Source organism: Lissotriton helveticus, chromosome 7, assembly GCF_964261635.1.
Source record: "Lissotriton helveticus chromosome 7, aLisHel1.1, whole genome shotgun sequence".
In the NCBI taxonomy this organism is placed as follows: domain Eukaryota; kingdom Metazoa; phylum Chordata; class Amphibia; order Caudata; family Salamandridae; genus Lissotriton; species Lissotriton helveticus.
In genome coordinates, this window is record NC_136068.1 from 49,662,236 (window position 1) to 49,681,703 (window position 19,468).

General features: G+C 42.6%; 1 protein-coding gene across 1 annotated transcript in view; it reads right to left on the bottom strand.

Moving 5' to 3' along the window:
- LOC144768001 (alpha-2-macroglobulin-like) overlaps window positions 1-19,468 on the bottom strand; it is a 203,923-nt gene that overhangs the window by 22,829 nt on the left and 161,626 nt on the right. The window contains exons 20-30 of the mRNA XM_078651390.1: window positions 18,915-19,041; window positions 16,889-17,007; window positions 16,641-16,692; window positions 15,653-15,739; window positions 14,399-14,575; window positions 14,038-14,116; window positions 13,474-13,630; window positions 7,843-7,917; window positions 6,912-7,074; window positions 5,428-5,657; window positions 661-876 (exon numbers count right to left, since the gene is read on the bottom strand). Of these exons, the coding sequence (XP_078507516.1) occupies window positions 661-876; window positions 5,428-5,657; window positions 6,912-7,074; window positions 7,843-7,917; window positions 13,474-13,630; window positions 14,038-14,116; window positions 14,399-14,575; window positions 15,653-15,739; window positions 16,641-16,692; window positions 16,889-17,007; window positions 18,915-19,041 (1,482 nt within the window). The remainder of the gene's footprint in view (window positions 1-660; window positions 877-5,427; window positions 5,658-6,911; window positions 7,075-7,842; window positions 7,918-13,473; window positions 13,631-14,037; window positions 14,117-14,398; window positions 14,576-15,652; window positions 15,740-16,640; window positions 16,693-16,888; window positions 17,008-18,914; window positions 19,042-19,468) is intronic.

The following is a 19,468-nucleotide window of genomic DNA, read 5'->3' on the forward strand; positions in this document are numbered from 1 at the left end:
ATAAAATAAATAAATTTAATTTACTATTCCAACTCCAGTCCCCGTGGATAGTAGGGAAGGTGTTGGATATTAAATTAAACTGTTACCTATCCTACAGCGCCCCCCAGCGCAATTCGTTGTAACGAATTGCGTTGTAAAAGTTGTGTGGTAAAGGTAGTGCGTGGTAGAAGTTGCGTTGTAAATGCTGTTTACCATGGGAAACTGTCTTTGGGGGCCCCCAGCAGAGCCCCAATGGGTGTGAGGCCGCCGAATGGTGGCCTAGTAGGTACCTTTGAAGCCCCCCTGTTGATCCCTGCCACCGGGTGCAGGGATGACCTGCACCTTTGCTCTTTACTGTGGGAGCATGTATTCCATTCGGAATGCATGTTCCCGTAGTAAAGTATACGATTGCGACTGAGCAGGGTTCAGTCGCTTCCTACTTGCAGATGTCTTCCGGTTCCATTTCCTGTCCGATTACATTAGAATCACCCCCATAATTCTTTTAACAGAATGGCTAATTGGCTAACACTGTATAGGTGGCACTGGTGGTAAGAACAAATGGGTTCACCCTACCAAACTGTCAGCATTTTAGCAATAAGCCCTGTTGTTTCAGGACTTTTACCCAGAGTGCCCATGCTTGGTTTTGCTCTCTTCCCATTGTGCACATGGGCAATGACTCACCTGTGTGTAGACGCAACCAGTGCCCTTCACCTCCACAGTATAGTCTCCGGGCACATGCGAAAGCTTGGCACGCTGGAGCAGGAGCCGGTTACCATCATCTACGTGGAAGTGGCTCTCGACTTTGGTTTCATGACTTACTGCCACTGAGCTTTCTCCGTTCTTCACGTAGGTGGCAGCGCCATAATTTGCAAGTCCATGGAGAGCCACTACAGTGTCCTGAAGTGAACAGAGAATGTGGGAAAAGGTGGACAAGAAAGCAGTGATGAATAAAACAATTTAATGGTGCATCCCTTTGTATAAATCAGTTAATGCTGGAGGTAGTAAGTGAAAGAGCTGAAAATTAAGGAGAGAGGCCTATGCAGGATTGGGAGCTCATAGTAAAGTCAACGCACTTCTCACCTGAGAGGTACAATAGCACATTGCCCATTACAACAATGGTTGAAATAATTGCATCTCTCCTAAGGAACACAGACACAACTTTCACCAATGGACTCCACATGCAATTGCTATATTTAAAGATAATGTGCGATCATCATTACCGCTGGTACTGAAGAGAGCTAGTGGGAAGAAATTAAGGAGAACTACGATAGAAGCACTATGAAAGGGAGAGAAGGGAGGATCTATTGGTAAAAAAACTAAGCCTACACTGGTCTCACTACACCAGGAAGGAGAGAACCCAATAAGGTCTGACCAGTGTAGATTTCAGTGGAAATGGAAAAGATAATTGGAGAGGAAAGGATGAATAAAGGAGGAAGGCCACATAGAGATACCCTCTACTCTATCCACGTAGAGATACCCTCCTAAGAACAAACTTGACAGAGGGACAAAACTGCTATTTGCAGCACTGGACTTTGAGTTTCACAACAAGACATGTACTTGGGCTTCTAGGAGCACCCAATACTCAGTATCACAGAGGGGCTGCAGACTCTTTGTGTGCATATATTTATATAGAATGCGTAGATCACAGAAATCCATGGGTACAGAAGAGCAAGAACAGGTACGGAAAAGCCTCCGGAAATGAAGGAATCCTTATAAGCAATGGACAGTTACAAGTACCAGGTTTTATCCATTTTGATTTTCCAAATTGATTCGAATGTGAAATTAATTCTGGCCTCAATAAAAAGGCCATTAGATGAGATGACTGTTCTAGAGAGGGATACAAGGAATGCTGTTCCTGTTCTACCCAGGGGCAGAACTTTCTTCTCCATGGTGACAGGGAGGTACTCTGGTTCACCTCTATCTATTCTGGTGGTGCTGCTTTGTAGTTTATGTTGGGAGTCCTCTAGCTTCTGGGTGGCTCTTGCATAAAGAAATCAGCAGCATTGATAGCCCTTAGGGTTTTAGCCAAACAAGATTCCCAAATAATGGTTCAACTCTACAGATGGCTGCAGCAAGAAAGGACATCCTTGTTGCAGTGTTCTCCCCACTTTTTATCTGCATAGTGTTGATGGCGTTAAGACTCTGTGCTCTATGACACTGTTAAATAGTGTCACTGCACTTGTACTTTCCCCTGTGCAATGTACTGTGCACTGGTACCTCATAATTGGTTTATTTAAGTTACAAGGAAGAACATGGTAGATATTTCAGAAATTCACCTGTGGTGTGGAAGGTAAATGTCATATGCGGGCTGCATTGTGTAGTGATACCACCCACATTATACCCTGGCAGCAGGAAGTCTGGGGTAATGTGAAGATGGGACTCTTGGCATGGGTTGGGCATGAGGGAGGGGAAAAGAAAAGTTAGCAACACAAATTGTAGCTTTCAGAGTTCTTGCTCTTTTAATGGAGATACCAAACGGGGATGTGAAGAAATAAAACCATTGATGGTTAGAAACTGTCTAGACTCCTTGCCTGTGCACCTGGCGGAAACAGAACCAGGTCCACCATTGCCAGGAGGGAGGAAACCTCATCTCTATACGGGGTGGTGAGAGGAAAGGGCACATCCTCCTGCTGCTTGAAGAGGGACAGATATATCTAGGATGAGGAATCCTTAGAAGTGCTGAAAAAGGAGGCAGTCATTTTACAGGAAAACCATTAGGATTGGTTGTAGATAATTCAACAATCACTGGCTAGTGCACAGGATAAGACTGGCACCTCAGTGCCCCCTCCCCAAACATTCCTGGAGCTGGAAACAATATTTGAAGAAAAGAATAATGCCTGACTATGGAAAGAAAGAACCAGCAATGATTCTTGATTCCTGCTGGCACACAGGGACTGGAACTAACCTCCAAGGGTTAAGTGATCAGCCTCCAGTTGCTACTACAGAGACTCAAAAGGCAGAAGGGCTCCCTGGTTCCCAACAGGAACCATTGATCATGGTAATCTGGAAACTGAGAGAGCTCTGCCTGGGGCGACTCCTGCACCTAGAAGCCAACTCTGAGGACTGTGGGCTGCGGGAGTGGTTAAGAGGATATGTACCAGCAGTAAGAATCTGGAAAATTTTCCACTTGGGAGAATTATGATGAGTTGCCAAGGGGTGGCACACCCTGGCATGCTTGATTTCCAGGATGGTCCTGCTTATCACTCTTTCTTCTGAAGATAAATACTTTAATGCAACCTTGCAGTGAAGGCATTTTGGCCTATGGAGATGCGGTCAGCTACCACTTGCAGTTTTACCCCATTGGAGAAGTTGAAGAGTCAAAAATGGACCTACATTTCAAGGTAGAAACCAATGACTGGTGCAGGCTGGAAAACCTACTCAATAATGAATTTGCCTTGATGGCTACAAAGTCCTACTTTGCCCTGCTTGGAGCTTTAGGAGTTAAACTCAAGGCTTCAGCAGAAGCTCAACAACAATGTTTCTGCCTTTATGGGACCATTGACAACTTCAGCTTTCTGCACTGACCTAGTTAATTTTGAAAACCTCAAAATCTTTTAAAGTCCTGAGGTAAAAACTTAGATCTGTACAGCCTGCTTGGCTTCCCTGATCTGTGCTCCATCAAATTTAGCTTGAAATTGCTCCTCGATCTGGGTACCCCTGAACTGTGTTTTTTAATTGACGCTTTGAGATTTTTGCTAGTTTTACCTAAAACATTTTTTTAATTCATATCTCCCCTTATATGATTTTAATTGGTTTTTTGATGTCATTTTTCTTATTAAAATTGTCTTGATTTTCTATTTTGTTTTTTTACTTGAATTATGTTATGAATGGACTTTAATGTTGTTTGATACTGCTTGAGCTGAACATGATTTTCTCTGCAAAATTGCCTAGTGCTTGTGCAGTAACTATCAGGACTTCAGCAGGAAATCTCTACCATTCTGTAACTCAAGCAGACTGTGGTTATTTGCCCAATTTTTGATAGTTTATAACATATGAAGCATCTAGTCATCTTTCCATATTGCGGCAGGAGTCAAACATATAAATCCGCTCTTTCGATGATGTGTTCATGACTATCATTGATGGTCCCAATTGTCAATATCTGTCAGGACGTACCTTGGCAGTATTTACACTCATAGATCTTAAATGAAATTTCATAATCATACAGCAAGGCAGACTAAAAATGTATGATATAGCACAATACAGTACGTTGGGTACCCGGACAGCAAGCTTAAAATTCCAGGAATTTACAAGTATACATTTTAAATTGAATTGTTCAATCTTATCTATAGCCCTTAAAGGCTACTGTGAGATCCAGCAATGCTTCCAGTTTCATTTAAATAATCTCTGCCACTCTTCCTCCCTAGTCTCTGCAAAGCATCATGCAACGAGCCAAGGACATCCACTATGGCTTTTGCATGATTCAGTCCAGTCAGTGAAGATGAGATTGGTTTGCCTCTGTTCACGTTCTTTACTCAGAACTTTACAGCCTACCTTTCAAGGAAGAACAAGTATCTGCTCTGCTGATAAAAAAAACAAATCTAGAAAAGGAGCAGAACAACACTGGGACCACAGTACTTGTGAAGTAGAGGATATTCCTGTGGGGCATTTCCCACTCAGAGTTGAAAGTCTGAAAGTCTATTCTCTCCAAAGAGGGTGGTAGTGCAAATACTTATAAGCCAAGACACTTGATGCACACTCACATGCACCATGTATGCACACATGGACACACCCTCCTGCGTCTCTCCTGACCTCATCTCTCTCCTCCCCCTACCCCTCCCCACTCTACTCTTCTCCACTTACCTGCTACTGACCTTTGCCCCCACCTGTCCTGGCCCTTAGTCCCCACCCTGTTTTTCTGTGAACTTTCCCTCAATTGAGATCTAGCTATTTTGTCTGATGCCCGATGGAGCTACCTGGTTTAGCAATAGGGGAGACAGGTCGGAGGATTCCCTCCTTGGATGTCACCGACCCAGTCGGTCTTTAGACAGACTTCCTTTCGTCTCTCCTGTCGTCTCTCCCCGCATTCTCTCTCTATTTAAGTCTCCCCGTCTCTCCTCTCTCTATGTATTGAGACTGAACTATTTTGTCTGATGCCCGATGGAGCTACCTGGTTTAGCTATAGGGGAGATGGGCCGTGGATTCCCTCCTTGGTCGTCACCTACCCAGTCGGTCTTTAGACAGACTTCCTTTCGTCTCTCCTTGTTGTCACTTCCCTTATCTTCCCTTTCTCACCTCCCCTGCCCCCTCCACTACTTTTCTCTCTCCTTTCTTCCTCTCCTAATGTATTACCTATTTTTTGATTTATTGTGTAATTGTTGATCTCTTTCTGTTACATTGTTGATTCTCATGTAAAGCGCTCTGATACCTTTGGGTCTAGCCAGCGCTATATAAAACTCTTTAAATAAATAAATAAATAAGTCAATAAACACACACTCATGCGCACCCTACCTGCGTCGAGCTGAAAGCACCAGTGGGGTTCTGCTGCTTTGTGACCCACTGCACAATATTTGCGGCCTCGGTGAGATCCTCCTGAGAAACGGGATGCTTGGCGAGGCGAGCCAACAGCACGTAGGATGCCAACTCAACCTCAGCAGAGGGCGCCCGTGGACGGAAGCGGAAAAAGGGAACATGCTCCTCTTCTTTGGTATCATGCGTGCGGTGCCAGTGGACGGATCCATCTTAAGGAGTTAAAAGAGAGCCGTCCATCAGAAGGTGTCTGTACACTGGTGAGGTGTCTTCAGAGGGGAGAAGGGTGAGATCTGCACATGTGGTCTCTCAGATGTTTCATACACAGTGTAAATACTTGTATTGGCTACATAGTTGTACATCCGTGTCACGCTTTGAAGGGAACCCCATTCAGGGTGTCTAAGTATTAAAGGTGCGTAACTCTGGACTTCCCCTTTGTAAACCAAAGGGGACACCTCCAGAGACAGAGAGAAGACAACAAATAACAAGAAATTAAATGACCTTCCCTCAGTCATGTCTACAATGTGCCTACATGTTGTACATTAACAGTATGTGCTGTGTCAATCTTCATGAATAGGTAAATCTTTTGTTTTAATCGCTACCATTCAAACTCAGTTTCCAACATTAGACTTACTAATACGGAAGAGAGCAAAGAAATGGGAAAGAGAATGAACAATACCTGCTCTATAAGACTTAATAAATTAAACAGGTCAGTCAACACAGAGAAAAAGGAACAGAAAGAAGTGACTCAAGACATACGAAGGATAACAAAGTGGAAGACGGCAAAATAGAGACATTGATGAAGTTCATGGATCATACAGAAGGAAGGGGGATAGGAGCAAAAGAGGTAGAAAGAGGCAAGATATGGGAAGAAGAATAAGAGGTAAATCCCGCATATATAGAAAATAAAAATATAGAGTAAAAGGTAAAGAATCAATAGAGTGAACAATGACTGGAGATTGGCAATAGAGCCATGAAAGAAAGCAAGAACCACTACAAAGAAACAAGAGTTTTGGAAGTTATTCAAGTAACCATTATGAGCTGGTGCTTGATTCCAGGTGCTAATACCTAGTTAAGGGTTTTGGTCATATCATGGCACAGTGTTGCTATGTAATTGAGTTATCCCCGTTATATGAAAAGGTGAAAAACATGCATAAATTGGTATTACTAGCCCGGCTTCTGCATGTTTTTCTGCATGCTTGGACATTTTCAGGACACATATCCCACTGCTCTTGCATGGAATTTGTTCCATTACAGCAGAAAAGCTGACTTTACAGCTGCATTGTGAACACCAACCATATCAGAATAAAGTTAGTGGGTTGGCAGGAGTACCAATAAAAAGATTAATAGAAAGGGGGTGTGACTCATTAAAGAAGCAAGCCAAACCCCCCAAAATATAGGAGACAGAAACAGATTAGATTTAGTTTACACGAGGATAATATTCTAAAAGACTCGCTACCCCTTACCCTTCACGATTGCTTCCTTATCGAGGGACACCAGCAGCTCTTTGCATTTGTCGTCCTTGCCAGCCAGGCCAAAAGAGTACGCCATGAGTGCCTTGGTGTAGACATCATTTGCTTCCTTGTAGGCAGTTTCAAGGCAGAACAGGGCGTTACGGACAACGGGGTGCTGGAAAAGAGCAGAGAGGTTCTGAGATGCAAGAGCCAGGTTTAGAGCTAGCCACAAGTTGTGAATGCATGGACTTTGCTTCAGAATACCAAGGTAATATTTTAATCAAAGGAAAGGAAATTGACCATGGAAAGGTGAGGCTGAGGATGTGCCTAGGTTGGGCAGGAAGAGGTGGAGGAAGAAGCACAGCAAGTATCTCTTCTTCAAGGTCAATTGGACAGCCTTCTCTTGGAGAAATCTTGGAGTGATGCTCACAGGCTCACTCCAATAGAAAGCAGCAGATGTGCTGAGGGCCATCCACACAGTTTAAAGAAAAAGTGGCTAGAAAGGGGACTAGGAGACATCTTTCAACATGGCGATCAGAGGCTCACTGTCCACTACAGTACTACAGAGGATTATAATATTTCTGGTGATCAAAGCAGATTATTTACACGTGGTTGGAACAACATTTCTCTTTTTAATGTTTTCAGCAGTTAATCTCTAGGACTTTCTCAGATATCAGAATGGGTCCTGGAGTCCCACTGGTGTTTTCATTATAATTTTAATAATCTTCCTAAATCTCCAAGTCTTGTATGAGTCTAAAAGACCTCACCAACACTCGCATTGCTAAAAAGTCTCAATGTAATCTCTTTTATATAACCGTGCAATAATTGAGTACATTTTTCTGTACCTTTTGCATACATAATCAGATTTTTTAATCAACTTGGGAAGGGGGTGTTTCCAAACCACAAAAGTGAATAATGTGAATCAAACAAGCTCTGTTCATACTGTTGAAGGGAGCGGGTACTCCAGCAGGGCGATAGTGACGTAGGCTGCAAGCGCGGTATCATCATTCACACCACCCTGTGAATAAGAGAATGTAAAGTAAGATTAAGCTAAAACCAGGAAGCAAAGCACAGTTTAATCATTTCTGTCCTTCTGCATCCAATCAGAAATGCAGACAGACCAACAGACACATTTGATAAAACAGTAACAAATTGACAAAGGATTATGATGGAAATTGGGAACACATTCTACTCATTCGGACCACTAGGGGAAAGTATTGTATTTTCACGAATTGACAATAAGGGGTGAATTTCCAAATTGCTTTATTTTTTTCTATTTAAAAACATTAAAAGGTAGCCATCACTTTTTTCTTCTTTTACCCATGTTTCTTTTTAACAAATAAAAAAAAAATAGGAAAATTGTCAAGTCGCAAAATCAAATTCCCTTTATGTATGGCCGTACAGCAGAGGTCCCTGCAGACCTATGGTTACCAAATCTTTACCGTGTCCATAAAGTGATGTGGCTGATCACATTGGAATAACAGCCACAAGCATCAAGCTAAAAACCGGTCGCTAATGGGCAGATTCTCAGAATCTGCCCCTTTGCGACCGGTATTTTTGCATTTGGGATGCATCATCCCAAATGCAAAAATCGCAATTTAAGGAATCTCTAAATTGAGATTCCTTAAATTGCGATTGCATTTAAGGAATCCCAAATTGAGATTCCTTAAATGCAATGCATCAAAGTAAAAAAAATTGCGATTTTGCTAATAGGAGTAGCAAATTCTCAGAATCTGCCCCTTTGCGACCGGTATTTTTGCATTTGGGATGCACCTCCCAAATGCAAAAATCGCAATTTAAGGAATCTCTAAATTGAGAATTCTTAAATTGCGATTGCATTTAAGGAATCCCAAATTGAGATTCCTTAAATGCAATGCATCAAAGTAAAAAAATTTGCGATTTTGCTAATAGGAGTAGCAAATTCTCAGAATCTGCCCCTTTGCGACCGGTATTTTTGCATTTGGGATGCATCGTCCCAAATGCAAAAATCGCAATTTAAGGAATCTCTAAATTGAGAATTCTTAAATTGCTATTGCATTTAAGGAATCCCAAATTGACAATTGATATGACCAAAACCCTTAACTAGGTATTAGCACCTGGAATCAAGCACCAACTCATAATGGTTACTTGAATAACTTCCAAAACTCTTGTTTCTTTGTAGTGGTTCTTGCTTTCTTTCATGGCTCTATTGCCAATCTCCGGTCATTGTTCACTCTATTGATTCTTTACCTTTTACTCTATATTTTTATTTTCTATATATGCGGGATTTACCTCTTATTCTTCTTCCCATATCTTGCCTCTTTCTACCTCTTTTGCTCCTATCCCCCTTCCTTCTGTATGATCCATGAACTTCATCAATGTCTCTATTTTGCCGTCTTCCACTTTGTTATCCTTCGTATGTCTTGAGTCACTTCTTTCTGTTCCTTTTTCTCTGTGTTGACTGACCTGTTTAATTAATTGAGTCTTATAGAGCAGGTATTGTTCATTCTCTTTCCCATTTCTTTGCTCTCTTCCGTATTGGTAAGTCTAATGTTGGAAACTGAGTTTGAATGGTAGCGATTAAAACAAAAGATTTACCTATTCATGAAGATTGACACAGCACATACTGTTAATGTACAACATGTAGGCACATTGTAGACATGACTGAGGGAAGGTCATTTAATTTCTTGTTATTTGTTGTCTTCTCTCTGTCTCTGGAGGTGTCCCCTTTGGTTTACAAAGGGGAAGTCCAGAGTTACGCACCTTTAATACTTAGCATCAAAGTAAAAAAAATAGCGATTTTGCTAATAGGAGTAGCAAATTACCATGAAGTACAACTTCATGGTAATTTGCAAAAAATTTCAAAAATGCACTTTTGTGCATTTTTCAAAGGTTCATGTTGCGCACACACATGCCCTGAGGGCATGTGTGTGCCCAACATATGTGCACAGAACAATTTCAGGGGTGCAACAGGGTGTCCTTTGGACACCCCTGCACCCTTGAAATTGCATTCTCAATTTGCGATTTGCTAATTGAGAATGTCTTCCCCTGCTCCACTTCATCTTGACTGTGAACAGTTGCGCATAGCAGCCATTAGACAACCCGTGGTAGGCTATCCCCTGCTATCAAGAATTCTATTCTTACCAAACTTCAGACAATGAAAAATCAAACGACTACAGCATCGCCAATCTGCCTCCGTTCAGGAAGTCTCTTAAAACCTGGCTTTTCCCTTTTTCGCTGTGCTATTTTCTTTATCGGTGGTCTGTCTAGCACCAAGACATCACTTTACAAATCCAGTTTCAAATTCAAAGCTGGATTTGCTTTCAGTATTAGGAGACACAAAAACTGCCCTGCTAAAAAAATACAGATTTTTTATTGCCAGGGGGTAGAAAAATTCCTTCTGATTTTAAAGGTCACTGGGTGAAAATCTCCATAACTTTGTCAAAGTAACACTTCTTTGCATGTTGGTTGGGTGGTTCTGGATGTCTTAACTAGATCATAAGAATTTCACAGTGAAGTCTAAGCTATTTGAGTATAAAGCCCTTCCTGTTCCCTCTTTCTATGTAATACATATGCATTTGTTTTATGTTTTTTTTTTTTTGGTGGAGTACTAGAAATAAACTAGATATCAATGTTGACAGTGCAAATCAAGTAGAAAAGTTGTTTGTATGTTAAACAACATACAGACAATTTAGAGCCAAATCTAAATATGGCAGGACTACTCTGACACTGCCCCTGGAGGCCAATCTTCTCTGACGATCCAATAGAGTGAGGGCCACTGGTGAAATGGCTATATGCCAGCCTGCCCAATTAGAATGGGCAGACATATAGCAGGTTTTTTGTCAGGCAAACCCTGTCGGTAAGCAACAGTAAAAGCAAAAAATGCCCCCCTCGCCGTGGGAGAGGACTCCCATGGTGAGAGGGCATTATCTTTTTTACTTTGAAAAAGAAAACCCAACTTCAGGATTTTATTTTTGAAAAAAAGATAACAGTTTTTCACAATTATTTCTTACTTTCTTGTCAAAAGTCCTGTGACGGTTTTAAAATGTATGGACCTATTTATATTTTTACACATGGCTGTGCAGCACAAGTAATGTCCCTGCACGTGTACAGGTATTTATTGTTTACCTTTTGCACAGGACAGAGCTGGTGTCAGTGCAATAAATCTCTTTCAAGCAAAATGGGCCCCAGATACTGCATATGTTTGGGGGACAGGGGGAGGTGTAGAGGGGGAGGGACAGGGGGAGGCAGGGGTGGTTGGAGCCTACATCTCAAGGTCCAGGCTGGCTAAGAGCTTTCAGGCAATCCTTTGTTGCCTACTTCTTGTGATCACAATCTTCCTTTATATAGGGGGTTGTTGATTGTGGATTTTGCCCTGTTTATTTGTTTTGAAGCTATGTTACATCATACACTTATGAGTCTACTCATTAACTTGTGAACTGTGCCTGAAGTTTTAATTTTTATTTCTGTTATTTTCCTCACTACACAGGGTTACATATCCCCTGATGACTGTCCTTGCCCGAAATGTATTGGGATATTAAAAGCTTTGGAATCAAGACTTTTCTTGTGTATACAATTGAAAATATATAGAAGGTTTCGAGAGCCTAAAGATTTGAACGAAAATAATTTACCATTCAAATCAATTTAATTTGAGGAACCAGCGTTTGACACATTTAAGAGCCCCCTGCGGCACCAGGACGTCACTTTTTTGACGTTGTGGTGGCGCAATGTGCCCCAGCATATATACAAGGCCACTTTATGTGGCTTTTCATGGCCTTGTAAATCTGTGCCCCTTTCACCCAGTGTTCCAGGGGTGTTGCTGTGGGTGTTCCCACTCAACACCCATGGAGCAAAACCAAAGAAAATGATGGACGGAGCGTTGACAATACAAGCACTCACCCCCAGTCAACTGATCTGGGTTTGATCCATCACCATTCTTTAGTTCAGTCAGCCACCCCCGTTCTGACATGGCTATATGCAAATCAGTCTGACCCTGTGCCTCATGGGAACAGTACAGCCCGAACTGCCAAGCCAAGTCTTCCCTGGACCAGAATCAAGCTTCCCAGGACCGGTTTCTGGCATTACAGCCGTCTTCAGCCGGGCTTGCTTGACTCCAGTGGCAAAGTGAACAAGGGACTCAGCATACCCTGCCAACTTAGGGCGAACAAAGAAAAACCAAATGATGGACGGTGAATCTGAAGCATTCTCAGATTTACAAGAAATTTTAAACCTAGGAATGCATCAGAATTTAATGCCACCCCAGGGTTTTCATTTCTTCTCGTTTTTTCCTTTTTCTATGTGTGCTGCATTTTAAATAGGAAATCGCCGGAATTGATTGATTTTGTGCAGGAAGGTATTCCTTCCTGCATAAAATCAATCAGCCCCGCAATGCAGGCACCCTTGCATCATGATGCACGGATGCCTGCGTTGGTGCATGGCAGCTCATCGTGTGCTGGCGCTTGGGAAAAGGACAGGAATGCACTGGATCCCATAGATATAGCACATTCCTGCCCTTTTGTTTTGCCGCACTGCCCTACTCCAAACTTCATAAATGAGGCCCAAAGTGTTTCATTTTTTGAAGGAACTTTTGACCAACTGGAGCACTTTCCGATTCAGAGATCAAAGCAGTGCATAAATGGGGGGCGCAACTTATTCATTTTGTCTACACCTAGGATCAGAAGGTGATACCCTAATGCACACAATTTAATTTAAAAAAAGTAATTACCCTCAATTATGAACAAGGAGTACATTACCAATCAATTTTGAGTAAAGTTCAGAATGCCTGTCCAAACCAGAGAATAGTCATGAAAACCCTCGGATTTAACTTCCTTGAAGGACTTCCCCAATCTTTATCAAGGGTTCATAGCATCCAACACCAAGGAAGACATCAAGAACTGTCTGTAAAAAGAGGTCACTGGCAGGTGTGTATGTAAATAAATGTTCATTTAAGTTTTTCTTAAACAATTTAAACACATTTCACAGAAGTCTGAGTTTGCTAATTGCGTAGAATTACACCAGGTGCCCTATCATAGATAGTGCCCCATTGGCGCAACAGGCATTTGCACTGCCTTGGGCACTTTGCCTCCTCTTTAAATTAATGTGGGTTCACGTCCAGTGAAAGGCAGAGCATTAAAACCACAGATCTGTCTTTCACTAATGTGCTCTCCTCAGTAATGGCGCAATATGTCAGCATTAGCGCTTGTGCTGAGACACTGCGGTTTTACATTAATTGACCCGGTTAAGAGTACCCATCAATGCAACCCAGGGCATGGCACACAGTATGCCCAATTCTTCTCAGAACTGTCAAGTCACAAAGGGCTTGGAATGGGAAACTGACCCAGTCCACCAATGCTCTGAAAAGCAGTGAAGAACTTACAGAATTTGCCAGTTCATAATTTCCTTAGGATTGTGGGAGTCGGATACTGATCTTCTAGGATTTACATGGCTGCTCAGGAGATTCAATTCTACCAAACCTTACTCGCTTAAATGCCTCGATTGCTCCATTTTGAGCAGACCTATGGCCCATACCCTTACACACTCTCATACACAAAAACCTGTTTCACCCCACACTAGAGAAGCCTGGGTAACCAGTCACCTTCAAGGCGTTGTTGAAGAGCGACCCGACACTCTGGAAGCAGCCGTTATCCTTCTGATGGGACGCGAGCCAGTGCAGGGGTTCTGATAGTTGCTTCTCTTCTATGAAAATGTGAGTCCTGGCCTGAGCGAAGGACTTGAGCACAAAGGCTGTCAACCTGAAAGAGAGAAACAAAGAAATAATAATTATCTGTTAAGTATCAAGCTTCTGAGTGAAATGTTTCAAAGGTACTCCGAGGAGCTCAACAGGGATAAACAAAACTCCACACTCCTGGGATATTATGCAATCACTTATCGGTAACACCAACTATGGTGGTCAATGGCGAGACATCAATAGGCGTGCGTGCAGTACTCCTTTGGCCTCTACAGGGGAGGAAGATCTTCAGAGCCAGAACAAAGATCCACTGGATCACATTGAGTGATGAAGGATTTACTTTCTAAGGTTTGCCAGTATAGGGAGATGGAGTTCTCCAGTGCGGTACTTTCTTGGGTCGATACGTGATGGGAAGTCTCCCAGTCATATAGGGGAAGGGACGTGGGTTGCTTACCACTGCTAAGTACTCACCAGGTGTTTCCCTGCCCAGGAGGGCCAAATGCACTGTAGCTGCCATCGGAGTGCTTGAACCGCAGCTGCTTTTGGTAACCTAGGGGAAGGAAGATAATCAGCACATAACAAAGTTAGTTACTAACAACTGGGTGAGCAGCTGAGGTACATATTGTCCACACAATGTACAATACAAAGACAGATCAAAGGACATCCTCCCTCTGTCAAAATCAGACTATAGTCTAGCCCCATGAACCCTGAAGAAGGTGCTACGCTAGGGCTAATGGCACCTGTTTGCTTGGTGACCTCTTTGATATGAGCACAAATGCACAATCTTTCAGTTCAAGTAGTAACCAACTGGATGGATAATTCCACCACTCACCGCTTATCATGTACTCAATCGCCTTGGATTTTATTTCATCGGTCAGTTGCCCAGTTTTGTTCAAATAATCCAGGACATAGATGTTGGGGGTTAAAAGGGCTATGTTCTGCTCGCCGCAGCCAGAGGGCATCTGCAGGAGCTTGTGCAAGTTCTGGATGACGGTTCCCATGAGGTCCCCTGCAGGATGGAGAAGGTTCAGAGGTCTGATGAATCATCTTTTACAGTCTAGCATAGCATTACACTGCCCCATTGTTCCTATTGACTTTCCTTGTTACTCCACTCACAATCTTTTTTGGACATGTTTGCATTATCGTCCATCACAATGTGTTGTGCTTGAGAGATGGTAGAAGAGCATCACCAAACGAGACAACTCATACGGTTTGTCACACAATATCAACACTCTTTACATGATCACCCTGTTAAGAGCTGATAGCACAGGATAAAAACAGTCGGGTTCCAATACAGGCGTGGAGAGGCTCAGCATGGTTATACGGCATTACAGGTTTCTCAAAATCTCCAGGATATAGTAGGCTGTGTCGGAACTTGTGTGTTTTTGGAGGGCAGAGTGACAGGGCAAGCTCATTATGGCTTCCTCTCTCAAAGGCTCAAACACAGATCTTTTGGCAGACTCAAACTTCTAAAACTTTCCAGGGCCCTGCCCTCTCTAATACCCCAACGTTGCTCTCCACACGCTCACATGGTGCACAGTTTTACAATGGAGACAGGCCTGGCACCACAGACCCTGGAACTGTGGTTCCTAAGATTCCCCAATGTGCCCACTCATAGCCTGCTCTTTTATAAACATGGTTGAGGTGGCCTGGCTCGGTCACAAGACACTGATTATATATTAAGGGCTTTCTTTCTGAGGTTTTGGACAGCAACTTTGAAAGATGTCCTTCCTTAATTAGGACACTGTTACTTTTAAATAATTTTCTCTGTTAAATTTCTATAATTTTTACATTTTAGATTACTTTTTGTCCAGCAGGGATAAACGTTGTATGCTCTTGTTTTAATTTGGCTCTGCTACAAACAATATTTGACTGAGATTTAAAATAATATTGACAGGATGGAGAAGACTTTTAGCTCAACCAGAAGCCATTCACCAATTGAGAGCCTTATGACATGTGTGTGGTCAAAGCAGGAAGAAAGCGCAACCCAGAGGATGCAGGGTTGATGGAAGTGATGGGCAATGTTGATGCCTTCAGATTCTACGACAGGGACAGGAAGGGTGTTAGGGTCTTAACAATCACTTACCAACAACGGAGTAATAAGCCCGTGAGGATCCTTCTACCATGTTCTCTGGAACATTGAGGTGAATCTTTTCGGAAACAGGGCTTTCGGCTAAAAGATAACATAAGACATGGTCTGAGGCATAGGAAGTGTTTTCAGATGTGGTGCTCCAAACATTGGAGAAGGTAGCTGAGCTCACCCTGATTTGCAAATCCACATTTTCTGCTTTCTTGCTGAGGATATGATATAGAGCTTAAAATAACAGTAAAGTCTAAACTCTGAAAATATTACACATTAGTATGTTGCAGCAATTCAAATCATTGGAATATAGACTACTATGTGTGTGAATAAATGTAGACATTGTTTACTGCATAAAACACTGTTTTCTACAATTGTATCTTGAGGTGGTGACCAACAAGGAGGGGATGGAAGCATCAGAGATAAGGTGTAGACGTTGGGCACTTTGTAGGGCTGTTTGGGACCTATTAGTGGAATAGATAAGCAAGATGCATATCAGATTTAGGGTAAATTGAAAGGATTGTATTTCAACACTTTTACTAGAATGCCAGAGAGTAATGGAAGTCAGAAACAAGGCACATTAAAAGAGTTTCATGGGGTTTGTAATACCGAAATTTCAAAGGGAGCTTAAAAATTGGGTTGAGATGCTTTGAAAGAGCTGGATGTAGGCTGCAGAACAGCAATGTCAAAGGGTAGTAGAAAACAGGATTAAGGCCCATTGAAAGAGCTGTGTGCAGCAAACAGTGTTGGCATAGTTTAGATGCCATGGGACAGAGATAAAAAGCAACATCATAAATTTGTCATTACAGAGGATTGTGCAGCTTAGAATTGATGTACATAACTTGAGCTTTGTGTGGGTCTCAGTACTGGAATACCTGGTGTACCACAGGTCAAGACTAAATTAATTTGCAGAGCTCTAACCTTAAAGTGTTGTCTTTTGTGTGTGAAGGCTAATTTAAACAAGGGTAATACCCATCAGATGTGATTAACCCACCTTTTGCACAGATCAGAGCTTTGACAGTCTCTTCCTTCTCTATCCCTTCAGGCTGAAAAAAAAATAACACACAGGGAAGACAATGAAGATTTGCACAAGGCAGAAATGGAAAATTCAGAAACATTGGCAGGGTAGCAGGAGGAAATGTTTTTTTATATCTGGTAGGTCTCTCAGCAAGCATTGTATGCCAGATATAAGAAAGATCCCACTGAAATAAGTGTCAAGAGCACACGTAACCCCTACATTACCTCCACCAGAAGCGATTTGACGACTGTATCCTTCCTGTGCACATCGTGGGCAACAATCAGGTTCCCGCACAGACCTTCTCCTTTCAATGTCTCGGCGCTAACTGTGAAATTCACCTCTCCTGAAATAGGCAACAGAAAAGGTAAATCAAGGTGACAAAGAGAAGGAACAAACAATCACATTTCTTCCTCTAAAGCCAAGCCATGGTATCCGGCTAAGTCGCGGAGAGGGAGCGGCTACCCAGAACATACTTGCACACTGGCGCTCCCCTCAACCTCCCCCACACTCCGGATGGCTGCAAAGACTTTGGATGGTGTTGGGGATGGAAAGGATGTCACTCACTCTGGCGGGTAGGGGTTCAGAGTTCCCCGAACTATGACGTCCCTTTATAGCGCTGATCACGACAGAATTCAGGGAATTGACGTGTCCTAGATACCTACGACTCTTACGCCTAGCGGATACACCAATACCACAGGCGAGCTCCAAGAGAGGGTCTCGCAGACCACGATGACTCAGGAGACACTCTGTTCCTTCCCTCCCCCTTTTCTCCTTTCACTTCTCTCCCTTTTTCTCTTATTTTGTATCCCGTTTGGTGGATGAAGGGTGGGGGTGGGATTGTTGGGCTTATTCAGTTGTTTGCCTCTTGTAGCGCCGTTTGCACCGGCTTCACCAGACCCGCTCCAAGCAGATCCTACAATATCACAGCTACCTAGGACACTTGTTGTCTGTACTAAGATAAGTTTGGGAGCTGGGGGTCATGCTCTTTGTTATGTCATTTGTCTTGAAAACTAAACCATAAAGCCAAGCCAAGGTTTGAGTTGTTTCATTTAGGAACACATGGCTTGATGGTGTTTATATAATTTAATTAGGAGTTTGTTATCTTTGTGGGCTCCTCTCCATCATGATCTTTCTTGGTCCTAGAGGAGAGGTGAACATCTCTGTTTCAGCAGAAATGTCTCCATTCCATTACAAATTACCTTTACAGCAGGCAGCAGAAGGAATACTGGTGAAGATAAGAAGACCCTTCCACTACATGAAGATTTATTTACATTAAAAGATTCTACTCATGGGATGCAGCACAGGTCTGAACTGGAAGACAATATGAGCATCCCTCTTTTTTTGAGAATGTTGGGTCTAAAGAACAACCATCTATGGCATTGGAGAAGCCTTCAATTCACAAATCATCAGGGTTCGTGACTGCAAAATACCTTTTTACAATGTAAAAAGCCCTTTTGGAAAGTGATTCCAACTTGCATAAGGGGTTTGTCTTCACAATCCTTTCCAAACTGTAAATATGAAGAAGCATGAAAGAAGCACCCTGCTCCTACATCTGAACTGCCATGAGACATAACAATGGTTTATGACCACAGCTCTGGACATATACCCATCAAGAGATATCATCTACCAATTTGCAAACTGGATGATTGAGCTCCCATGATGTTTTCCCAGCATGCCAACTTTTTTTAAAGTAACATATGTGCCTTTAATGGGCACCAGCTGCTTTTAACAGAAAATGCTGACATTCTGGGAATGCAACCGCAGGAGGCTGAGGTCCGCTATCCCTCACAGGCCTCTAGATCTGCTTTTGAAGCCATTTGTAGAGGGAGGCAATACCCAACTTGCCTCACTAATATTTGGACGGCAGAAGGAATATTCATTTGGTGACTTGGCTGATTAGTAAAAGAGTCACATTGCAAAAGATGCAACATTTGCACTCCTTACTGGTGACCTGTCCTTTGATACATAAGACCCTTGGGAACCACCACTCAGCAGATGCAGTGCAACATCATTGCAGTAGAATGAAGATCTATGTTCCTATCTACTCTAATGGGATTTTTACTATCACCATCTAGAGCTCCCCTAACAGAAGGTAGAAGTTTCAATGCAGAGAAAAGATTGAAGCATCTCTTTTCTAGTAGGATTGTTTTTTTAGTGTCAGAACTTCTCTGACCAAAGGCAAGCCACACCAGGGAGGATAAGTGATGCTATGAGCGCCCAATCACAGATCGTATTTGAAATAGTCCTTACCAAGGGCTTTTAGGGTCACCCCCCAGGAGACAGTGACCCTCTCGTTGGCAGGAATACAGTATCCCTCCTCCTCGTTTGTCGTAGGTTCTGCATGATAGTCTTCTGATTTATCCAGGTTGATGCTGACCTGTCAAGAAAAAGACGACGCAGACATGAGGGCCTCACCATTAAAGAGAACACACCTCAGAACCCTCCAATTATTCTCTGACCCCAGAATTAAATAATTTGAGAAGCAAAAAAAGAAAACCCACTAACCCTGAGTTCCTCAGCAGCAGGCTACCGGGTGTACAGCGCTACATTTCTCATCAGTGTACAAATGCAATTACTATACCATACAATGTATAACCCACACTAAAATTGATTTTTTTGCATTCAGCAGTCAGACATTTGTAGTTCATACAGGCTGAGTAATTTGTTTGCTGCTTCACACTCTTACACTCAGATAAGGCAAAGCTGATAAGGGCCATATCCACCACTCAGTACTGTATCAGACCACACTAGAAACCACCCATTAGCATTTGAACAGGCATGGAATACCTTTTGGTTTTGGCCAA